The sequence below is a fragment of the Pinus tabuliformis genome, chromosome 9 (assembly GCF_031772625.1).
Source record: "Pinus tabuliformis cultivar Carrire ecotype Pingquan chromosome 9, CPIR1, whole genome shotgun sequence".
Taxonomy (NCBI): Eukaryota; Viridiplantae; Streptophyta; class Pinopsida; order Pinales; family Pinaceae; genus Pinus; species Pinus tabuliformis.
Window position 1 is genome coordinate 810,086,220 of NC_142307.1, and position 24,642 is coordinate 810,110,861.

General features: G+C 38.2%; 1 protein-coding gene and 1 pseudogene across 1 annotated transcript; one reads left to right on the forward strand and one right to left on the reverse strand.

Moving 5' to 3' along the window:
• The first annotated feature begins 15,645 nt into the window (after window positions 1-15,645).
• On the forward strand, window positions 15,646-17,626 carry LOC149151268 (uncharacterized). Its single transcript, XM_089443105.1, has 2 exons — window positions 15,646-16,341; window positions 17,570-17,626. The coding sequence occupies exons 1-2, from the start codon at window positions 15,646-15,648 to the stop codon at window positions 17,624-17,626; spliced, it is 753 nt and encodes a 250-aa protein (XP_089299231.1).
• Window positions 17,627-23,271: 5,645 nt separating this feature from the next.
• On the reverse strand, window positions 23,272-24,487 carry LOC149151269 (expansin-B16-like; annotated as a pseudogene).
• Window positions 24,488-24,642: the final 155 nt, after the last annotated feature.

A 24,642-nucleotide genomic window follows, 5' to 3' on the forward strand; every position in this document is an offset into this window, starting at 1 on the left:
AAACCCAAGGGATTGATATTATAAACACAAGGAAATAATAAACCCAAGGGATTGATATTATAAACCCAAGGGATTAATACTAAAACCCCAAGGGATTATTAACGGAAGGAACTAATATTATAAACCCAATGTATTTAAACCTTAAGATAAATATTATAAGCACTAAAATAAACATTGTTGACCATGGTTGATTTTCATATTGAGGCAATCCTAATCACAATGCGACATTGGACCATGGTTAACCATGGTTTATTTTCGTATCGAGACAATATTTATCACAATGTGAAGTTGGACCATGGTTGACCATGGTTGATTTTCATATTGAGACAATATTTGTCACAATGTGACACTCGACCATTGTTGACCATGATTGACCATGTTCGATTCTATAAAACCAAGGGAATAACCATGGTTGACAATGCCTCACTGTGGTTTACCATGCTTGACCATGGTTGGCTATGATTGACCATGATTTATATTATAAAACCAAGGGAATAATAAATCCAAAGTATTGATATTATAAACACAAGGATTAATACTAAAACCCCAAGGGATTGTGAACCCAAGGGAATAATATTAAACCCAAGGGACTAATATTATGAACCCAAGGTATATAAACCCTAAGATAAATATTATAAACACTAAAGTAAACATGGTTAACCATGGTTGATTTTCATGTTAAGACAATCCTTGTCAAAATGCAACATTCGGCCATGGTTGACCATGATTGAACATGGTTGGCTATGATTATTAAAGGTTGACCATGATCGATATTATAAACCTAAGGGAATAATAAACACAAGGGATTGATACTATAAACCCAAGGGATTAATACTAAAACCCGAAGGGATTATGAACCCAAGGGACTAATATTGTAAACCTAAGGTATATAAATACTAAGATAAACATTATAAACACTAAAATAAGCATGGTTGACCATGGTTGATTTTCATATTGAGACAATCATTGTCACAATGCGGCGTGGGATCATGATTGACCATGGTTCACCATGGTTGATTTTCATATCGAGACAATCTTTGTCACAATGCAGTTCGACCATGGTTGACCATGTTTGATTTTAGAAAGCATGGTTGACCATGATTGACCATTGTTGTCCTTGCTTGACCATGATTGTCCATGCTTGACCATGATCAAAGAGACTTTAATTAAGGTTGATCATGGTTGATGAAATTCAACCATGGTTAATCATGGTTGACCATCGTTGACCATGGTTGATCATGTTTGACCATGGTTGACTGTGGTTGACCATAAAGACATTGACCATGGTCGACCATATTCAAGCATGATTAACCATCGTTGATCATGGTTCACTATAGAGACATTGATTAACCATTATGACCATGGTTGATGATGGTGGAGCATGCTTGATTGTGGAAGATCATCATTGAACATCGTTGATCATGGTAGACAATGGTTGACATTGATTGACCATGGTTGAACATAGTTGAGCATGTTTGATCGCATTCAACCATGGTTGACCATATTCAATTTTTTAATTTATTAATAATTTTTATTAATTTATTAAGTAGTATTAATTAATTAATTAATAATTAATTTAAGGTCTTTTGTTTATAATAATTAATATTAATGATGATGATGATGATAATGATGGTTAACGCACTTTGGTCTATCAGACCTAAAAAAAAATTATTTAGTTTGATTTAAGATTTTATTCCTATGCTCAAAAAGCTTGGAGAGAAGCCTCCCGAGCTCACTATAATTTTGACATCGTAAAAGGCTAGGAAGGTCAGTATTGTGACAAAGATTAATCTAAACATACTTATTCAATATTATCCAATATTTTCAATTACAAATTATTTATAAATAAATTATAAAAAAATATTGTTATTAATGACCTTCAAAATTATTAATATTATAATTAATAAAATATTGTCATCTATTTATAATATTATTAATTATTAATATTTATTTTTAATAATATTTATATTTAATAATCTTATTGTTTATTAATATTAAATAATGTTATTGTTTAATAATACTTATCAATTTATTAATTTAAATCAAGGAATTATTATTATTATATCAACTTAATTAATGATTAAATTTAAATTTGAGAATCTATATTTTACAATAAAGGGGCATACTTATATATGAAATATTTTATTAAATTAAAAATAATAATAATAATAATAATTTATGAAAAATAAGGTAAACTTTTTATCAAGTTTTCGAAAAGAGATATCATAATTTGATTTTAACAGGTGCTACATAGTAGCTACTCCTTGCCATTTAGTTTAAATATAGCTAAATTAAAATATATGTTATTTTTATTATTAATTTGTATTCCACACACCATGAAGTGGATTCAAACATTCATTAACTTTAGGATAAGTGTGAACTAAAGAGTTGAAAATTTATATTCATCTACAATTATGATGATTAGATACGATAATATATTTGATAATTTTTAAATGAAAAGTTAACCAAGAATGTAAGACATATAAGTTATATATTATGAAATTGGTTAGTTAGTAATTATAAATTTGAAATATAAACTTTTAGGAAATGTGATTATTTATTGGAAATTTGTTATTATGAAATTGAAAGTATTGAAAATTTAGATGAGTTATCTTGGAGATGTAATTAAAACAAATAAAAAATATTAATATATGTAAGTAATTGTAGCCTAGTGAATGCAAGTAAGTCTTTTGTGTGAGTGGTGCAGTTAAATGAGCAAAAGAATGTTTAAATTTAAAGAATGCAAAATGATTTACTAATCACCAAATTATTCATCTAAACAATCTGCTTAATTCTAATTACACACAAATAATACTAAAATTGTATCCATAGATTGATTTATATATTTTATATATTTAAACAAAACTTTTTATAAATTGAAAAACTAGAAATCAGATTTTTATATACTTGAGTTATAAGTATTAGATGTAAAAATGATTATTTAAATTTAAATATACAAAATGCATTTATAGATTTTTATCATTATAAAAATATTAAATTAATTTTAAAAATCAAATTTTAATATTTAAAATAAAATTTAATGTAAATAATAAATATCAATTTTAAATATTTATAATAAATTTTACTATAGATATTAAATAATTAATTTAAATTCTATAAAAAAACTTATAAAAATAAAAGAATATTAAGATCGTGTAAATTTACACTTAAATGATATAAAAATCTAAAACTACTCCAATTTTAACATTTTGTGCATATGAATTTTGAGACTAAAATTGAGACAATGTTACTCATTAATTCATGTAATCTTGTCCATTTTCATCACTACATGCAACTGTATCATTATGCACTGAAGTTTATTATTATAAACCCAAGATATATAAACTTTAAGATAAATATTATTAACCTTTCTATACTAAACTGGAGGACACCTCTAAACACAACTAGAAATATTGGATCTAAGACTTTTGTGATCCATATTGATAAAGAGAATGTCTTTTAGATTAATCACATCATTGAATTTTGGTCTTTTAGGTTAATCACATCATTGAATTTTTGTCGAGAATATCTTTGAGATTAATCATATCATTGAATTTTGATTCAGGTTTCAAACCAACTAATATAGTTCATCCTCAAAACAACAATTTTACAATAAATATTTAATTTCAGTATAGAACATAATAATATTTTTAAAACACTATTTTAAATTAAATTATACTTATAACACATATTTTAAATATATTCAAAACAAATTCAAATATATTATAAAAATTATATCCCATTACAATATCTTATTCTATTAAAAAAATAATATAAAAAATTATAATTCTTAAAAATAATAATATAAAAATTAATCTTATTCTATTAAAAAAATAATATAAAAAATTATAATTCTTAAAAATAATAATATAAAAATTATAATTCTTATAAATATACCGTATCTTGTTTCATTAAAATATAATATATATTTATAATTTCGAATATTAAGACATTAAATATCCCATCACAATATCGTGTTTCATTAAAATAAAATTTCAAAGTTTCGAAGCTAAGTTTTGTTTAAAATTAATATATATTTTTCACATAATTTTAAAATATTTCGAAATAAATTAATCCAAAAACAATTCAATATCCTCGATAAAAAAAAATGCTTCTTTGATATTGAATAAAAATAAATAAATAATAACAATAGATTGCATCCTCACTGAACCTTCGAAATTTCAAGGATGCGAAGACACACTCACTAGGTACGTTTAATGTTGTGACCATCAAACTGAAAACTGAGTTTAAATACCTCTGGATTAATCTCAGATCTATGGTCTGTTTTTTTAGCATGTTCTTTTTGGTCTCATGCGTCTTTTTTTTTGCGGTTTATGTTGATCTTGTTCATTTTAGATCTATCTCGATAGATGGTTTTCACTTTTGCCTTCCTTGGAAGTGTATTATGTGTTGTTTTTCTCTGGTCAATATGCTCTCAGGTTATCGGTGGAAGTATTTGGTACAATGTGTAATTTTCTGCTCTTGTCCACATAACGACAATCATGTATTTAGATCTTTATATTGTCTTAATATAATCCATGATGATTTTCTCTCTGAAAAAAAAGAAAACTGAGTTTAAATAAATAATAGATATGATATTTTATGATGAGACATTTATATTTCTTAGTTCATTAATTCATGTATTAAGTAATAATATGTTTATTTTAATAGTTAATCAGATTACAGAAAATGTCGAAAAATAATAAATTTTAACATATAAAATTTATGAAAATTTGATAAATCTTTTAAATCAACCCCAAAAGTTATCCATAATTATAATTATAATAATAATAATAAAATAACAATTAATTTATTCTTCTCATTTATATTCTTTATCTCTAACTTTATTCCAAATTAATTAATAATTTAGTAAGGTAAAAAACATTGTATTAATAAATTAAATTTCAAAAAATGAAATCAATAAAAAAAATTAACAATAAATGTATTCATTAAAGTGTTTTCTTCCCTGGAAGAAAATAGAAATCATCTTCACACTCACAGATATGAAGATTTCGCGTCTAACACTCTTAGATCCATGTTTATCATTTATATGTGTCGTCCCAAAAAGAATAAATTAACAATCTCAATGTTTTTGCGCTCAATTCTTAGGTTTTCTTAAATTTCATATATCTCGATGCATAAGTGTTCACATGGATTTATGCCAGTGTAACAGAGAATTGGCTAACTGTCAAAGGGTTTCAAGGTGTGAATTCTACTGTTAGCCAATTCTCTGTTACGTGCATTTTTTAAAAATACCTTGATATTGATATAATATACAGTAAAACAAGATATATTAGTAGCAAACATTAAAACTAACCCGGATAAATTCCATCAGTGTTTGGTGAGTCAACTGGTGCAAGGATAGTCACATGTTGAATAAGGATATTGCTGAACATTTAAACAACCAAAGTCAGATGCAACGGTCAAACCTTATACATAACTGAACAACCTAAAGAATTTCTAATTGTACGTAGTAATGCTAGGTAAACTGGGTGTAGGTTCCATGCAGGTGAATTTAAGAAAGTTAGATTTGAAATTATTATATACTTAGAGTACACCAATTCTAATCGGTAACCTCGTGTGTTATTCAGTAAATTTTGGTGAAATTTTTGCCACCAAATTGCTTCTAGATGTGCCATTGTGACCAGAAAATCCATTTAAACTAAATTAGCATATGAAAATGATATCAATAAATAAAATAACTTGTTAGAAAACAAAATCCATACCAGTTATCACAACATATGTAAGGTTATATCCATTTATCAAGTTGCTATATCTTGGACCAGGTGTGTCATGCCCCCAATTCTTTTTTCGTTAATTGGCAACCGTGCGGCATCGCCTAGATAGCTAACATGTTCCATTGTTAAGTTACTTTGCGAACTACGCCTAACATTCATCATCTTTCATTAACAATATTAATGTGCGGAATCCATTAACATCATAACATTTAACCATAAACATTCAACACAGCAGAGAGGACACCATCATATGCAATAATAATCTTTTATTATGAATTTATGAGAAAATAGCTGACCGGGAGCAAAAGCTCCACCGGCGTTATACCCGTGTCTTTTGCCACTGGGCGCCCACCTCGTGCACACCTTACACGGTGGTCGCACACACAATCCACACTTCACCATTTTACAACTTGCCTAACTCGGCGTGCACGGGCGCCCACACCTGAGTCACCCACCACCCTCGGTTGGTTCGTTCAATGATACACAACTCGTGCACGAGTTAGGCGGGCGCACCTTCGTGTGGCCCTCCACCCAACCCGCCCTCATCCAAGTTGTTTACACTTGTCGGGTGGGTGCGCCTTTGTGCGGCCCTCCGCCCGAAGTTCCCACGGTTCATCGAGCGGGCGCACCTTCGTGCGGCCCTCCACCCGACTTGCCCTCGTTCACCGAATTTGCCAAGTCTCCGTGTCCATCTGCCCGAAGAGCGGGCACATGACCTATCTTATGGTTCTATGCCTCGGTACACCTGCTCTTCGCACTTCAACCTTCGAGCTTGTTTGATGACTGATTCATTGATGTCTTGCCTCCCAAATCGCACCACTAATATATATGTTGGGTGGGCGAGTCGTGCCACCTGGTCGACTCGTCTCACTTGCCCGACCGACATGTTATTTTGTTGTAAAACTCGTTCAAGGGGTGGGTCAGCCCACCCAGCTCGCAGGAGCACCCCCTCCATTGCTCGCCCATTCACAACTCAACTCGGCCGACCCACAGGTAGCTCGCTTAGCTCACCTGCCTATATAATATGCAACCGCACCTCGCCTACACTTGTATGCCTCGTCCGTTCGGTCACACTTTTTCCTATTTTGCTAGCTTGTCCGTTCAGTGGGCATGCCCAGGCGACTTGCAAGCCACAGGGAGTTACATTCTCCCCCACCCTAAAGCATTGCCATCCCTGGCAATTCGGATCTCCTCCGTAACTTCCTATCATACTTCGCAATCTTCCGCTCCAATCTCCAAAGTGAGTCCTCCGTTTCCCAACTGTCCTCTTCTAGTGCATTCTTCCATTTGACAAGAAATTCCCATCTCATGTGGCAACCAATCCTTGTAGATTGAACACTCAGAATCTTGTCCATCTCTAGGTGAGGCTTGTCCACAATCATTGTTGGTCCCCTTGGTGGTTCCACCCTCTTTGGATGATCAGCATCAAGTCTGAATCTCTTCAATTGACTCATATGAAAAACTAGATGCTTCATGTGCATATGGCGTGGAAGCTCCAGCTCATAAGCAACTTCCCCCACTCTTTTCTTCACTTGGAATGGTCCCTCATATTTCCTTGTCAGCTTGCTCGCAGTCCCCTTAGGTGGTTGGAACTGTTCTTTGGTAATCCTGAGAAACACCATATCTCCCACACTGAATTGTGCATCTCTTCTTCCCTTATTTTCCCATTTCTTCATTCTCCTTGCAGCTTCATGCAAGCGCAACCGTGCCAACTCCAAGGTCTCATCCCAAGCCTTCATGAACTTCTTTACATGAGGACTCCTCAACAAACATCCTGTTACTACAGTATGCGGTGTGACTGGAATCTGTCCATTCACCAACTCAAATGGACTGTACCCTGTCACAGAACTCCTTTGAATGTTGTAGCTAAACTGAGCCACATCCAAGAGTTCAGGCCAATTCTTCTGATCAGTCGTCACATAATATCTCAAGTAATCTTTCAGCAATGCGTTTATCCTCTCGGTCTGTCCATCTGTCTGTGGATGGTAACTCGAACTCATCAACAACTCTGTCCCGAATAACTTGAACAATGTGGTCCAAAATATGCCTTTAAATCGTGGATCTCGGTTAGACACGATGCTTAATGGCATCCCCCAATACTTCACTATGTTCTTGAAGAACAACTCCGCAGTCCGCTCAGGCCCACAAGGCATCTTTGTTGGAACAAAGATAGCATACTTGGAAAAACGATCAGCCATGACCATTATCTCATTATACCCTTGTACCTGTGGCAACTGAGTGATGAAGTCCATCGAGACACTCATCCATGGTCTCTCAGGTATCCGTAAAGGCTGCAACAGACATCCTTGCCTCTGAGTATCCGATTTGTCCTACTGACAAATGATGCACGTATGTACATACTCCTCTACATCCTCTCGCATCTTCTCCCAAAAGAATCCTCTTTCCCACAATGCCAAAGAACGACACTGCCCTGGGTGGCCAACCCACGGTGAGTCGTGGCACTCCTTCAAAAGGTGCCTCCTGAGTCCAGATGACTTTGGAACATAGAGTCGGTTTCCAAAGAATAAGAATCCATTTCGGAGAAAGAACTTTCGTGTCTTCCCCTACTTTATCTGCTTCACTATATTCTGTGCCTGAGCATCAGTCTCAACACTTTCCTTGAGCTTATTCTGCATCTCTTCTGACATCTGAACTCAAATCCTACTCCTTGCTACCTGGTCTTCTCCTTTCAATGTTGTAAGTTGTCCCTTCCTGCTAAGGGAATCTGCTACTGCATTGTGTCTTCCCAGTCTATACTCAATAGTCATGTCAAATTCTACCAAGAAGTCCTGCCAACGAGATTGCTTTGCAGAAAGCTCCGGTTGTGATGCAAAATAACTTACTGCAACGTTTTCTATCTTGACAACAAAAGGCTTCCCAATCAGGTAATGCCTCCACACATAAAGACAATGAATGATTGTAGTCATCTCCTTCTCATGGACCAGATACCTCCATTCTCTATCCTGCAACTTCCGACTCTCATACGCCACTGAATGCCCATCCTGCATAAGAACCCCTCCTATGGAAAAATCGGAAGCATCTGTGTGTACCTCAAACGGTTGCTCGAAGTCCGGCATTTTCAGTATCGGTGTTGTAACCATCCTCTTCTTCAAGTCATCAAATTCCGACTGACATTTGTCCGTCCAACTCCATCTCTTGTCTTTCTTCAATAGGTCTATCAATGATGATGTTACCTTGGAGTACCCCTCTACAAACTTTCGTTGGTAGTTGGTCATGCCCAAAAACACCCTCATATCATGGACATTCTTTGGTTCAACCCAGTCCTCGATTTCCTTCACTCTGCTCAGCTCCATCCGTATGTACCCTTGACCCACTATATGTCCAAGGAACGGAATCTCAGTCTAAGCGAACACACACTTAGACTTCTTCAAGTACAACTGATTTGCCTTCAGTGCCTCGAACACCATCGCCAAGTGCTTCTTATGATCCTCCATGTTATCATTGTACACCACTATATCGTCCAAGTACACTACTACGAACGAATCCAAGTATGGACGTAGAACATCATTCATCAAAGTGAAAAATGTAGCAGGAGCATTGCACAACCCGAATGGCATAACAAGGAATTCAAAGCTACCATACCTTGTTACTATTGCGGTCTTCTTCTCGTCTCCTTCAGCTATCCGCACCTGATAATACCCATGCCTCAAGTCCAGCTTGGAAAACACTTGAGCTTTCGCAAGCTTGTTGAAGTAATCAGCAGCCAATGGTAAAGGATATATGTTCCTTACCGTCTGCTTGTTTAGTGCATGGTAATCACAACACATCCGTAGCTCATTCGAAACCTTCTTCCACTGGAACAATACCAGAGCACCATAGGGGGACCTTCAAGGTATGATGAAACCTGCATTAGTTAACTCCTTTAATTATCGTTTCAGCTCCTCCAACTCAGGTCCTGACAACTAATAAGGTGCTTTAGCCGGAGGTTGCTTTCCTGGCTCAAGCTCTATGCTATGGTCCACTGCATGCCTTGGTGGAAGCTTCTTTGGTAGCTCATCAGGCATCAAATCTGCATATTTGGCTAGTACCTCAAAAATCTTAGCTGGAACAGGCACCCCACTCCATCACCTTCCACTCCCTTGAACATAACCACATATGTCTCCATGTCTGACTCCTTCATAGCTTTCTCAAAACTTAGTGCAGAAACATGTTGCACCTTTACTTCCCACCTTTGCCTATGAGTGGGCAAAGTCCAAGTCTGTGGCTGTCCAACCAGCAACACCTCATCACAGAAGGGGACAATAATTGCCTTGTTTCCCTTCAAGAAATCTTTCCTTAATATCATATTGAAGTCATTCATCTCCATCACTGTGAAGTCCAACTGACCCTTCCAGTCTTTTATCTGCATAGCCACTTCGTGTGCCAACCCCGTCACTTTAGCTCTAGAGTTCACTGCCTTGACTTCCACATTTGATGGGAAGATCATCAGTCCAAACTCTTTTTCCAACCGTGTCGTCATGAAGTTATGAGTGGTCCCTATGTCCACCAGGGCTTGAATGGTCTTGCCATGAACCATCAAGTCCACGAAACCCAGACTGTTAATCCATGATTTCTCCATAACTTTTCCCTGCATACATGTCTGTTCTCTGCAAGTAGCTATGATACCATCTGTCAAGCCCCTAATTCTTTTTTCTTTAATTGACAACCGTGTGGCATCGCCTAAGTAGCTAACATGTTCCATTGTTAAGTTACTTTGTGAACTATGCCTAACATTCATCATCTTTCATTAAAAATATTAATGTGTGGAATCCATTAACATCATAAACATTCAACACAACAGAGAGGACACCATGATATGCAATAATAATCTTTTATTATGAATTTATGAGAAAATGGCTGACCAGGAGCAAGAGCTCTACCGGCGTTATACCCATGTCTTTTGCCACTGGGCGCCCACCTCGTGCACACCTTGCACAGTGGTCGCACATACAATCCACACTTCACCGTTTTACAACTTGCCCAACTCGGCGTGCACGGGCGCCCACACCCGGGTCACCCGCTGCCCTCGATTGGTCCGTTCAACGCTACACAACTCGTGCACGAGTCAGGCAGGCACGCCTTCGTGCGGCCCTCCACCCAACTTGCCCTCATCTGAGTCGTTTACACTTACCGAGCGAGCGTGCCTTCGTGCGGCCCTCCACTCGAAGTTCCCACAGTTCGTTGGGCGGGCGCGCCTTCGTGCAGCCCTACACTCAACTCGCCCTCGTTCACCAAATTTGCCAAGTCTTCGTGTTCATGTACCCGATGAGTGGGTGCATGACCTGTCCTACTGTTCTATGCCTGGCTACACTTGCTCTTCACAGTTCAACCCCTGAGCTCTTTTGATGACCGATTCGTTGATGTCTTGCCTTCCAACTCGCACCACTAATATATATGGTGGGTGGGCGAGTCGTGCCACCCAGCCGACTCGTATCACTTGCCTGGACGACATGTTATTTTGTTGTAAAACTCATTCAAGGGGTGGGTCAGCCAGCCCAGCTCATGGGACCACCCCCTCCATTGCTCGCCCATTCACAACCCAACTCGGTCGGCCCGCGGGTAGCTCGCCTAGCTCGCCCGCCTATATACTATGCAACCGCACCTCGCCCGCACTTGTATGCCTTGTCCGTTCGGTCGCACTTTTGCCTGTTTCACTAGCTTGTCCGTTCGGTGGGCATGCCCAAGCGACTTGCAAGCCACAGGTCGTTATAGGGTGCATGTCTGCATGTTGCATAAGAGGGTAAAGGCGGAATCAACGAACAAACTTTTTCGAGAATCCACTCAGAAAAGCAATTGCTTTAGGAAAAGCATCAATATTTAGAGTGGTTCCATCCGCCACCCCTCGAAACTCCACAATCGATACAGTTTTCGCTCGACACCATAACTCATTCACCTTCACTCACAAGGCCTCTCGTTCCATCAAGACCTCCTCGCTACCATGGGACAAAACAGGGGGGAGCGCAAAGTGAATGACTGCTCATAGTTCAGAACTCCCCACCATGTTTCATACTCCTCAAACGTTTGCACAACTATGTTGGAACGAACCGTCACCCATAGGCTAGACATCGAGGAAACTGAGGATAGATGGCGCGCACACGTATCCATTAATTAAATAAAAAGTAAATCTAAGATGAAACGAATGTAAAATTCAACCAAGGTTTCATGCTCTGATGAGAATATTTTTTGGAGAATCAATCTAAATTAAAAAAATAAAGAAAAGTCAATAAGCTCTCATTCATTTGTAGTTGAAATAGGAAATTTTCCACCAATAATAATAAATATGCAATTTATATATATTATAAATAAGAAAATTTTCACTAATTATAATAAATATACAATTTATGTAAAAGTATGACATAAAATAATAAGATTTATTTATAAAAAATTGTAAAATATATATTTTCCAAATTTTCTCATATTAAATCTAATTAATACTAAAATTCCAATGGGTAACTATGATTAAATGTACTATAGTAACATGGCCGCATATCTAGCCTTCCCTATAGTTTAATTTAATTATTGAATTTTGAAAGATATGAATTAACTACCATGAATAATGACTAATGGTTGAGCATCCTTCTAATTTGCGAAAAAATTCAATATTTTTGAAAAATATTAAGAATGATTTGGGTTTATACTTTTAGAAGTTATAGTGGAACCTTTTAATCTTTGAAAAGTGACGAAATTATTTATATAAAAAATAATGTCCCTTTTATTCGTGATGATTTCTAAATTCTTTTTAGATAAATTAATGTGACATAGTCTATTCCTTTGAACTCTTGGAAAAATCATTCCTCTTTGTAAATTGATTTTAAAATTGATTTTAGTTCACTGCAACGCTGTTATCACAATTGAAAGAAATAAACAAAACATAATCATTTGAACTTATATGGGTTGACCTTTGGATTGTTACATTTTTGACCAAAAATTAAGGTCCATATTAGAAAACAAAAATACTTTAATTGTTTTTTAATTCTATTTATTTATGCTTTGATTTATTTAGAGAGATGCAAATGTATAATGTTTATGGTTGTCTCTTAGATGAATAGACAGTCAACTATTCAATAATCACTATAGTCTATTCACTTCCAAAGAAATAAAAAAGAATTTTCAAATTATTGCATATGCATATATATATATATGTATGTGTGTGTGAATTTGCCATCCATAATTCAATAGGTATTACTTTTACTTTTGGATTTTTTATTTTTTTTCTCAAATATATATTTAATTGAAATATATTATAATTAAAATTAATTAAATTGATATAAATATATTGTGACACTGATATAATTAGTTGGTACAAACTGCTTCTGCTTGGCTAAGAGCTCGTCTTCCTCGGACGTAAGGAAACAGGTTAACGGCCCAAGACCCAGAGGCATCTGGCAGGAGTGAGAGCCTGCTCCCGATTACGGACCACCAGCAGGGTTATACCAGGTGGCGTGGTTTTCCTATTTAATAGTGATGAGTCAAACCCAGCATTCACGGATAGCAGCCAGAGATGGTTGTCCTCACTGTTGGTTTGACACCTGAGTTGATAGGTTTTACCACCTTCGGAAAAAAAATTAGTTGGTACAAAGTTCATTATATATGTGTGACACTGAAATAGATCGATATGGTATGTGCAGTCACATCATACACGAGATCCATCAATCTTATTATGGTCACATTATCTTTAATGGTGTTGGCGGGTGATTTTATTTAATTTTTACCATTAAAATACAAGTTCTGTTTTTCGAAGGTTGCTTTGGCACATGGATTGATTGAGACTGGAACTTGGCAGCTCCGCTGCACATGTATTCCGGCCAAAATTCGAGGTACAGGTTCAGGGGAGGGTGTACAAGAGAGTTGGAATGAGTCAAATTTTTTGCAGGTGATTGATGAAATCAGTGTAGTAAAACATTGTACTAAACAACAACGAATGCTAAGAGGAAAATATATTGAATACAGTTATATTGCAGCGCTAATTCACAATAAGAGTCCAACCTTATTAGCCCATCAAACTTTAAATAAATAAAATTAAAAAATCCTTAAAAATAGTTTATTTTTATTTCATAGAATATACTTTGTAAATTACTCATATATTTTTTATTCAAAACAAAATTAATCTATATTCAACGCCCTATCGAATACGTTATTTTCTCTCTTGACACAAGGGAGACTTCACAACTTTAGGAAGACAATCATAGTGTCTAGATTCTTCATTTTTTGTTTTTGCCGTAAATTCCGAATTGGGTGTAAATTCTGAAATGGGTGCACGTTACAATTATTCGCCATCCATATTTTTAACGATTAAATTCTAATTATAAAGTTAGGCGCAACCATGAAAAGGTTGAAGTTTGCATAAGGTTTACATAAATGTGGTATAATTATTAATTATTTAGAAATGTTTTTTAATTATTTTAGGTTTATTTTTGTTTTTTAATTGATGTGATAATCATTCAATGAGTGACTTCAGTTAAGGATTATTAATTAGAGGTATTACAGACTCGTGCTGGTGTCTGTCTATGTTATTTAAGCAACAGATCAATCAGATTGCAAATACACAGACACTTGAAATGGAAAACAATGGAGAAATACAGTAAGCAAATACAAGAACACAACGAATTAATAAGGAGTTCACTCTATCCTCCAAGGCTACATTTCCAGTCCAGCTTTCAATGGTGGCCTTATTTTATTGTGTCTTGAAGCAGAGAATTAAAATGAAGGAGCCCAATATGAGTCTCCGGAAACAGATTGGCTTGGCAGGGTGGTTCTTAAAACCACTAGAGTACACAAACTCTTTTCTTTGCCAGCTCTTTGACCTCTCTGGTCTGACAGATCCTCTCAGGGATGGCTTGAATCTCTCAAGCTCTTTGGTGCTCGACGCTGCCCTTGGTCAGCTCGGCCCTCTGTCATCTTTCTGCTTTTTGCTTCATTGGTTCTTTTCTTTCTCTGTCTTATGTCTTCGGTGTTCTGTCTTTTGCTTCCCGACTCCTTATTTCTGTCATGTTTGTACATGGCTTTAAAGCCATTCAAGCTCATCGTGGTTCGCTTCCTCTCCCGCCTCCGTCGGACACCTACCTATAACTGCGCTTGGAGTTCCTTGTTTCGGTGCCATCATCAGGCTCTCGGGAATGACCACTTGTCCCACTGTGAACTACACCAGCCTGCTTCGTCAGTTCAGTTCTCCGGTTACGTCGTGGAATGGGTCTTCCACCACCTTGGCGGTCAAAGTGGAATTCAAATTCTTTTATATCGCGGCTTAATCCCTCGTCAATTCTATCTTCTCCATCAGGGGCGATATCAGCCGTTATATCTGGAGCCCTTAGATCTGACACCATTCGCTCATCCTGCTCGGTTGACTAGCTCGACCGTTAGCGCATGATGAGCGGCGGTTTTCTCTCTCCCCCGCTTGCCACGCATCGGGCGCTAAGTGGAATCGTTCCTTTTCATCAAAACTGCTTACCACCCATGGATGCACCCAATCAATACCGTCGGTTTTCGAGCGGTCCCACCTTTAGCACTTAGCCTTTTGTCCCACAGTTTTCCCGGCTCCCACACGACCGAGTGTTTGGGGCTTCTCCACTTTGAGGGTTTTTGCCCAGCGATGCGCATTAGTGCTAAGCGCACATCAAAAACTTCCTCTATTTCCCGATCCAGGTCTCCAAGGGCTAATTTCGCCTGCCGCATAGTCTCCATGGGCCTCGGTCAACGCGCTTTGACCGAGGTCCTCGTCGTTCCATATTGGTTGCCACTACCACTAGTTTAGAGGTGTTTTTGATTGCTGTTTTAAATTCTTTGAAGTCTATCCTGACCTGGTATAGCCATGGCTCTGTTAATCATTCTTTATGGATCCAATTCGGATCATTAGTAACGCGTGAGCTCCCCTGCTAGGTTTCCTCCACCTGCGACTTTACTTCTCGGCATGGCCCCTCCAGAGGTTCCACCGGAGGAGGCTGCTCTTCAACAGGCCTTCTTTGACTTGGTCAGGTCATTACCACCACAAAGAACTCATCCCACAGTTTCAAAATTTGTGAAAAAACTTGATGGTTTGCAGGAAATAACTTTACCTCCATCCTTGCCTTGCATGGTTGCCCTTGCTTTGGTAGAACGAGGACTTATTGGGCAATTTACAGGACTTTGGCCCTCTCCAAAAATAGTGCAGAGATGGGTGGAAAGGAATTGGTCAGATAAAACACAAGGGAAAATCTCTATTAGATTTTGTGGGAAAGGGTATTTTACCTTTCATTTTGAAACAAAAGAAGATAAAGACTTAATCTTCCATAATGGGCCTTACTTCATGGATTCCAGAGGATTATATCTCAATAAATGGACTCCGGACTTTGATCCAAAGTTCGACATACCTAGTGTTGTTCCTGTTTGGGTCCGGCTTCCTCACCTTCCCCTTCACTACTGGGGAGATGAATCAGTGTGTGCTATTGGAAACACTGTAAGGAAATACATTGATCAAAGTGAACCTAAAGACAATATGTATGCTTGTGCTCGCATCTGTGTAGAAGTCGATTTGGGCAAAGGACTGCCAGAAGCCATTAAGCTCAAGGTTGATGATTGGACTCATATTCAGCAACTAGATTACGAGCAGATTCCATTCAAGTGCAAGGTATGTCATGAATACGGCCATTTTTCTAATCGTTGTACTAAACTACTTGATGTTGAAAACACTCCACAAGAAGAGCAATGGGAAACAATTAAAAAAAAAAGCTGCCCCTAACCCCAAACCAATTCCTGAAGCTGGCCCTTCTTCTCAACCTCCCCCTAATCCTCCACCCTCCTCATCCCTCCCTTCCTTCTTCCCTGATCGCCAGCCTGATCCTCTACCCTCCTCTCCTTCCTCCAATCCCTTCCACATCCTCTCTCCTCCTGAGGATACCCCCGCTCCTGTGATTCAATCTGACCCTTTAGAATCCCCCCTCCCTCTGATCATCTCTTCCTCCTTTCCACCTGAGTCCCCCCCCCCCCCTCCCATAATTACAAGAAGCAACTCTAAGGAGCATGGTGCCACCCTTGACAATCAAAAGAAGCCCAGAAGAAAATCAGCCAAACAACACAAAGATGAAAATGCTTAGAAAGATATAGCAATCGGTATACAGAACCCCATAGAGTCCTATATCTTAGGACAAATTGACAAGGACTTAGTAAACAAAGACCAGGGAGGGAGAGCAACTCCTCGCAACCCTCATTTGAAATGATGAAATTCCTCTCATGGAATAGCAAGGGATTAGGGCACCCCTTTAAAGCAAATGCCTTAAAAGACCTATTAAACCAAGAGAAACTAGATATTGTTTTAGTTCAAGAAACAAAGCAGGGACAACTAGAAATGAACAAAATTATTGAGCAACATAAGCAATACAAAGGAAGTGTTTGTGATTCCAGAGGAGCTTTTAGAGGAATTGCTACGCTCTGGCATCAAGCTAAATGGAGCAATACAACAGAAACATTAGAACAGCACTGGATCAAGATTGTCCTGAAGAACAACATGAGTAGCCAACCGCTAGTTATCTACAATGTCTATGCTCCGAATCTTTATAGAGATAAGGAGCAATGCTAGGACTCTCTTAGCACAAATATAGCGGAAGAAGATAACAACAACATAATTTTAGGAGGAGATTTAAATCTCATACTGCATGCTAATGAAAAATGTGGAGGCAGCTTCTCCCTAGATCCTTTTAAAAACCAACTGGAGAATGTAATGTAGCATGGTGATCTTGTTGATATAATCCCAAAGAATCACAAATACACCTGGAGTAACCATAGGTTGGGGAAAAGAAATATTATGGAAAGACTAGATCACATTCTGGTGAATGTAACCCTTCTATCCACCTTTACAGCTGTTCATGCCTCCATTCTACCCTTTGCAGCCTCAGACCCTTATCCCACCGCATTAACCCTCGAATCTCATTGCCCTCTGAGCCCCCTTCTCTTCAAATACAACTCTCTATGGAATGACATTGTAGTAGCCAAAGAATTAATTCATCAAAACTAGCGACAGCACATTGAAGGTTCGCCAAGTTTCATTTGGGAAAGCAAACTAAGGAATGTAAAGCATGCTCTCAAGGATTGGGCAAAAACTAACTACAAAGAGCCGAAAATGAAGAAAAGAGAAGCAAAAGCTAAGATCGAAGACTTCCATCACACAATGGAAAAGCAAGAATACCATCAGGCAGATAAAAATCAGGAAGAAAATCTCTACAGTGAGTGGTATAGCATTAGAAGAGAAGAGGAACAGAAATGGCGAATTAAATCGAGACAACTTTGGTTGAAGGGCGGAGACAGGAACACGGCTTTCTTCCACAAGCAAGCCACAGTTCAAAAAATCAGAAATAGCATAACATCTATCACATACATCACAGGCAATCAACAAAACAGTCAAGCTTCCATCAAACAAGTCGCCTCAGAACATTATAAAGAACTCCTAACCGAAAAAGTGAAAGAAGAAGACTATGTTGATCTTTTACAGCATCTGCCAAATAAGATCACTGCAGAAATGAATGAAAGCCTGAACAAAGAGATAGAGGAAGAAGAAATCAAAGGAGCCATCTGGGCCCTTCAGCCAGACAAAGCACCAGGACCAGATGGCTTCCCAATCTGTTTCTATAGAGAGCACTAGGAAACTATTAAAAAACATCTTATCAAATCAGTAAAATGGATTTAACGGAAAAATAAAATGGGAGGTTATACAAACTCAACCCATCTAGCCCTCATTCCCAAGGAGAACCGACCCTCTAACTTCTCCCATTTCCACCCCATATCCCTTTGCAATTCCTCTTATAAAATCTTTACAAAAATCCTTGCAGCCCGCCTCAAGCCTTTATTGCCAATGCTAATATCTGAAAATCAAGGTGGCTTCATGGCAAAGAGGCAAATATCAGACTCCATCCTCCTAGTTCAAGAAGCTATTCATTCAATTCATACTAGGAATGAAAAGGGATTCAACCTGAAGTAAGATTTAGTGAATTCCTTTGATAAGGTCAGACACTCTTTTCTGTTTGCTGCTCTTCAAAAAATGGGCTTTGCTTCTTCGTTTCTTGACCTCATTAGAGCATGCATCACTAGACCTTGGATAGCCCCCCTTGTAAATGGCAGGCCTGGTTCTACCTTTCAATCTTCAAGACGATTGAGGCAAGGTTGTCCTCTTTCCCCCTACTTATTTATCTTGATGGTTGAGTCCTTTAGTTGCGTCCTTGATCACAAGCAGCGTGCTGGTCTCATAACTGGCATCAAATATGAAGATGGAGTCAAAAACATCAACCACTTCCAATTTGCTGATGACACTTTGCTAATAGGAGGAGTGTCTGCAATTATAGCTCGAAGATTCAAAGCCCTTTTGAACAAAGACATGAGATATTCTAGAGGCATGATAAATCATCTAAAAAGTTGCATATATGGCTGGCATGCCTCACCTCAAATTCTTCAAAACATAGCCAATATCTTTGGGGTGCCTTGCAAACTAAATTGAGACCATTTTAGCTATTTGGGAATGCCAGTGAGTATAGGACCCACAAGAGTTAAAATATGGGAAACAACTCTTGATAAATTAAAAAGAAAAGTTCAGCATTGGGGATCCACTTGGCTCAACTGGGCAGACCAATTGGTTCTCCTCAAACCTGGCCTCTCTTTTCTCCCTCTTTATTAGTTCTCCCTTATTCAGGCCCCAGCCACCTTTCATCACAAAATGGAAAGTATCCTTAGGTATTTCCTCTAGCGCAAAAAAAAAAAAAAAAAAAAAAACAACAACTACTTGGTAAGCTAGAAGCAAGTTATCCAAAGCCAGGAAAAAGGAGGACTTGGAATCAGATCTCCCATGCTTACAAACTTAGCCTTTGGAGGCAAGATAGTATGGAGATTAATTGATGAACAACAAGCTTGGTGGAAAAGAGTTCTTGAAGCCAAATATCTCAGCAGCCCAAGGCAGCAACTTCTAGCAAGTGAAATACCCACCAGATGCAACACAAGAATTTGGAAACTTTGCAAAAAAGTTATCCCCTTCATGGCACAAAATGTCTCTAAGGTCCCCAAAGGTGGCAGCAAAATCAATATTGGAGCAGATAAGATTATGGGGAATCAGCCAATTAGCAGCCAGCCAGGTATGGATCAAATTCTCCTCTTTCTTCAAAGCAAAGGAATACATCATTTGGATCAAATTTCTCAATGGGATATAAATACTCAGGCATGGAAGGGATGGAGCTTCCCTCCCATCCCTAAAAACCTCAAAGAGAGCATTGACAGTCTTCAGATCCATCTTCACAACATTGCTCCTATTATAAAAAATGGCATTGACAGTTTCCGATGGGACTCAACTAGTTCCAGTTACTCAATTCAAGCTGGTCATCATTATTTGTGCAGCAAGGACTATCCTACTCCTCCATGGATGTATTGGAAAACAGTATGGAAGTCTGAGGCCATCCCTAAAGTAAAATTTTTCATATGGACCCTCCTAAAAGAAAAAATCCTTACCTCAGAAAATTTGTAGAAGTTGTTGGGCCCTCCTGATGCCCAAATTGTCAAGAGGTAGAATAAACTGTCCAGCACCTATTCATTTCATGCCCCTTTGCAATCTCTTGCTGCAATGGCATTGCGCCTAATGGCCCTCTCACCTGGAACTCTCAATTCTCCATTGGTGAACTCTTAAAAAAATGGAAGAAGAGCTACCCCTGGTAGCCCAAGAAAAATAATATCGCTAAGAGGGTGTGGGATGCCCTCACATATGCACTCCTATGGAAAATCTGGCTCCCTAGGAATTGCAAGGTTTTTAGAGATCAGGAGACCTTAACCAGACAATTATGCAGCAAGGCTAAAAGTCTAGTGATAGAAACCATTGCTGCCAAGAACACAAAGAAAATTGATACTGCTAGCCTTTTCATAGAAGAAAGAGACTTTATCAATAGCTTAATAGACAACAACAGGGGTCTTCCAACAGTAAACATCTACAACAATCCTATCAGTATTCTCAGCCACAGTTGGAAAATCAGAATTTAACAGGATGAATTTACAGAATGGCTTTAGAACAACAACTCTCACTCCCTTTTCTTTGATGGTGCCTCCAAATCAAATCCGAGAGCGGTAGGGGTAGGGGGAGCAATTTATAACCCCAATGGAGACTCCTTTGTCACCTTCAAGTGGGGATTGGGAAATCTTTCTAATAACAGAGCACAGGGTGTTGGCACTCTATCAAGGCCTTCTCCAGCTCCAAAATTTTGGTATCAGGAAAGCGCTAGTCTTTTGAGACTCTGCTGTCAGTATCAGTCTTATGAACAGCAAGCGCAAAGCCTCCAATACTTTCATTCAACAAACCATCAACAGATGTCAAGCTATAATTAGCCAAAATTGGGACCTTCAATTCTTCCATATTCTTCGTGCCATCAAGAAAGAAGTAGATAAACTTGCCAGTCAAGCATGCACCAGATCTAAAGGGAATATCCTCTGCAACAATGAGGATCATTTTCAACACTTCCCCTTATTTATGTCATGATTTGTGACAATCCCCTAAAGTTTGAATCCTGCAGAAACTTCAAGGAGTATCCTGACAAGATCCAAGGAAATCCCGATGTGGTCATTTCACTGCCATTGAATATCTTGCCTCTTAATCTTGCAACCTTCTTTGCTCTCTCGAGATTTGGTTGCCCTTGTGAAATCTATGAATCCTCCCTCTCTCACCACGTGATCTTGTCCTCCCCCTCATGTGGCTCGCTCTCCATAAATAATTGGGCGCCATGGCCTCGTCTCCATGCCTTCTCATCTATCAGAGTTTATTTAGTAGTTGTCACTTTCATCCCCTTTCATAGTTTCTCCTCAACACCTACAACTTGTGCCTCCTGCAGTGCCAGTTCCCCTGCTTACATCCTTCAATTCTGAGTAATCATCTTGGCTGCGTTGTTTTATTGATCGTTGTTTGTAACGATCCCTCCTTTGTTCCAATCGTTGATTCTGCTCCTCCTGAGTATTGTTGGTCACTGCTTTCTTCTCCGCCATTCCACAATCCGCTTTTCATTCTAGCACTCCCCATCGTGCATTTCATAAATTAGCAGCTGAAGACCACTTCACCTGCGTTAAAGTTTTATCTTCTATCCATCAGCAAGTTATCTCTTGCCTCAGCAACCTCTCGCCTTTCCAGTTGCTTACCTGCTCCACAAGTTTGTGCTCCCTATACTGGAAATTTTCCTCGCCCTCCTCTTCTTCCCCTGATTGCTTATCTCTCCCCCTCCCCTGTTTCGCTTATCAACTGTCCTGACTCAATATTTGGAATAGATGGAACAGTTCTTTCTCAGCGTAGCAGATCTCTGCTTCCCACGCATCATCAGGACAAAACTAAGGAATCTCAGATGGCTCATAGTGAAGATTGTCTGCATTGTCGAGACCTCCAAGAAGAGTTGGAGCAGATCAGAGCGCACCAACGAGTTCTGGATGCAAAAATTGATTCATCCACTCGGTTAACCAATGCAAAATACGAAACCGATCTAAATCTTTTTCTCCATAGGGTCTTCTCCCTACAGGAGCAGTTCAATGACCTATCCAATCGGTGCGCTCATGCTGAAGAATCAATTGAAATACTCAAATACATGCTGGAGAAGCGCAATGCTCTTAGCACTAGCTCATCCAGCTACAAGATTACCAAATTGGATAGCAAGCTGAATGAGTCAACGGCTTGCCAGATTAGCCACATCAATATAGACTAGGATGTTTTGTAAAGTATGTCTTCTCTTACTTCAGTTTGTCGAAATCTACTCTTGTGTTTGTTTCCTTCAAGTCAGAAATGACAGTAGCTTAGGGGAATTTTGTAATGCAATCCGTCTTCAAGCTCAGCCTATGAGCTCTGATCATGTAACTCAAGAGCTTAGCCTCCCAAATCTTTTTGGAATATAACTAGCAACCGACTTTATTAAAAAAAAAATGTGATCATTAGTAAGGATGGCTGAAAAAATATGTGATAGATAATTATGGTAATATGTTAGCATTAGCTTTTTGACATTACCTTTTTAGCAGGGAGTTTTTAGAAAGTTAGACCAACTTATGATCAATTTAAATAAAAAAAGAGCAATTGGAAAACAAAAAAACTAATAATACCAAAAACTATTTTTAATTTAGTAAAATTAAAATATCATTCATTCATTAATATAACTATAATTAAAATTATAATCTTTATTATTTTAATAAGCCCCTACCCAATTTCAAAATAAACCCTATCCAATTTAGTAGTGGTAACACCATTAACCAAAAAAAAAACCAATTTCAAAATAAACCCTATTCAATTTCGTAGTGGTAACCCAATTAAAAAAAAAAAAATTATTGGCAAAAGAAACCTCCCAAATTCAAAATAAAATTTACCAAAAAAAAATATACCCACCAAAACTTCAAAACAACGTTTACATTCCCGCAAATTCCAACCCGACATCTCCACGTTCCAGAGATGTGGACGCTCTTGGCCATTGATTCTGTCAAACCTAGAATTCAATCAAACAGTCTCCACACAGATTAATTTTTTGGCATTTTGTTTTTTTAAATTACTACTTATTAATGGAGCTCAAAGCTTCAGCTAATTGTCGAAATTGAGGCGTGATCTGTAACTTGCGTTCGGATACCACTACTTGGGAATCACATTTATCGCGGACAACGTTTGTTTCCTCGTCAACGTTGTGATTCGCAGAGAAAATGGTGATTTCAATGGACCTCCCAACAGAGACCAGTTGGCGCCCCAAGTATGCTTCATTTCCATCCACGCACCTGAATCCGCCTGGATCATTCATCCACACAATTGATCGAAGCGAATTCAACTTACGAAATGAAGAGCAGAATGATAAAAGTTTGAAGTTGGAATCACCATGGTCCTACACACACCTGTTTTAGTTGCACAACTCCCACATCACCACATCCGGCTTCGTATTCGATGAGAATGGAGAACCAGTAGGCCGTGGAACCTTGGCTCACATGGAAAGTTATGGTCTTTCCTGGGTATCGACGCAATGTCCTGTACTAAATACTATCACAATATTACACATCAACTCTTCAATATCACAACTAAAAGCGCTAGCTCTCTCTTATGTGTTTTATACCTTCTGTAAAGAACTGAGAGCTCCGCAGTGTTGAGCAGCGCTGGAGTTTTTCCATGGGTGGCCATACGACCAAACGCAGCTCCGCTCGGATCAAAATGTGTTTTACCGAACGCGCAGTATCCTCCTGGGCATTCATCAGTTACAACGATAGTTACAGGTTTCCGAGAGCATAAGCCCTTCTCCATGCACTTAACCTGAAGTTTCCAAAAATGCACCATAATTTGGTCATTAATAACTGCAACGACCAAATGCAATGTACTCATCTGAGTCTTTGCAATCATTTTTTACCTTGTAGCACGCCCCACAGCCTTCTCCGCCCTTGAATAAAACGGGGCTTACAGCGCCCACTCTCGCTCTCAGAGGCTTCTGATCCACAAGGCCACCATACCCGCAGGCGCCACCTGCATTACGACAAGAGTTACAACAACGTACCACAATCTGAATCAATGAACAATTGAATTATTTGGAGTGGTATTAAGAAGAATGCGGCAATATACCATCGCTTCCATCGCCATTTGCACTGCCATACCAAGTTGCTGTAGCAGGGTGCCATTGCACTTGCTTCCTAACAATCTGAGTGTGTTCCTGACCAAACGCCGCCTTCTTGCACAAAAACAACACTAACAACACAATGCAAGTCGCAGTTACATCAACATGGACTTTGGGCACCACCCATTGAAGCCTCACAGTCCTCATCATACTTCCTACAAAATAACAATAATAGCCAAATAAATGGCGCCTAAATAATCTACAAGTAGGAACCCAATAAACAATGAAGCCCAAACGAACTAGAAACTCATATTTATTTACAGAGGTGAGAAGCTATTGGCACGATTTTAGAATTCCAAATCCCA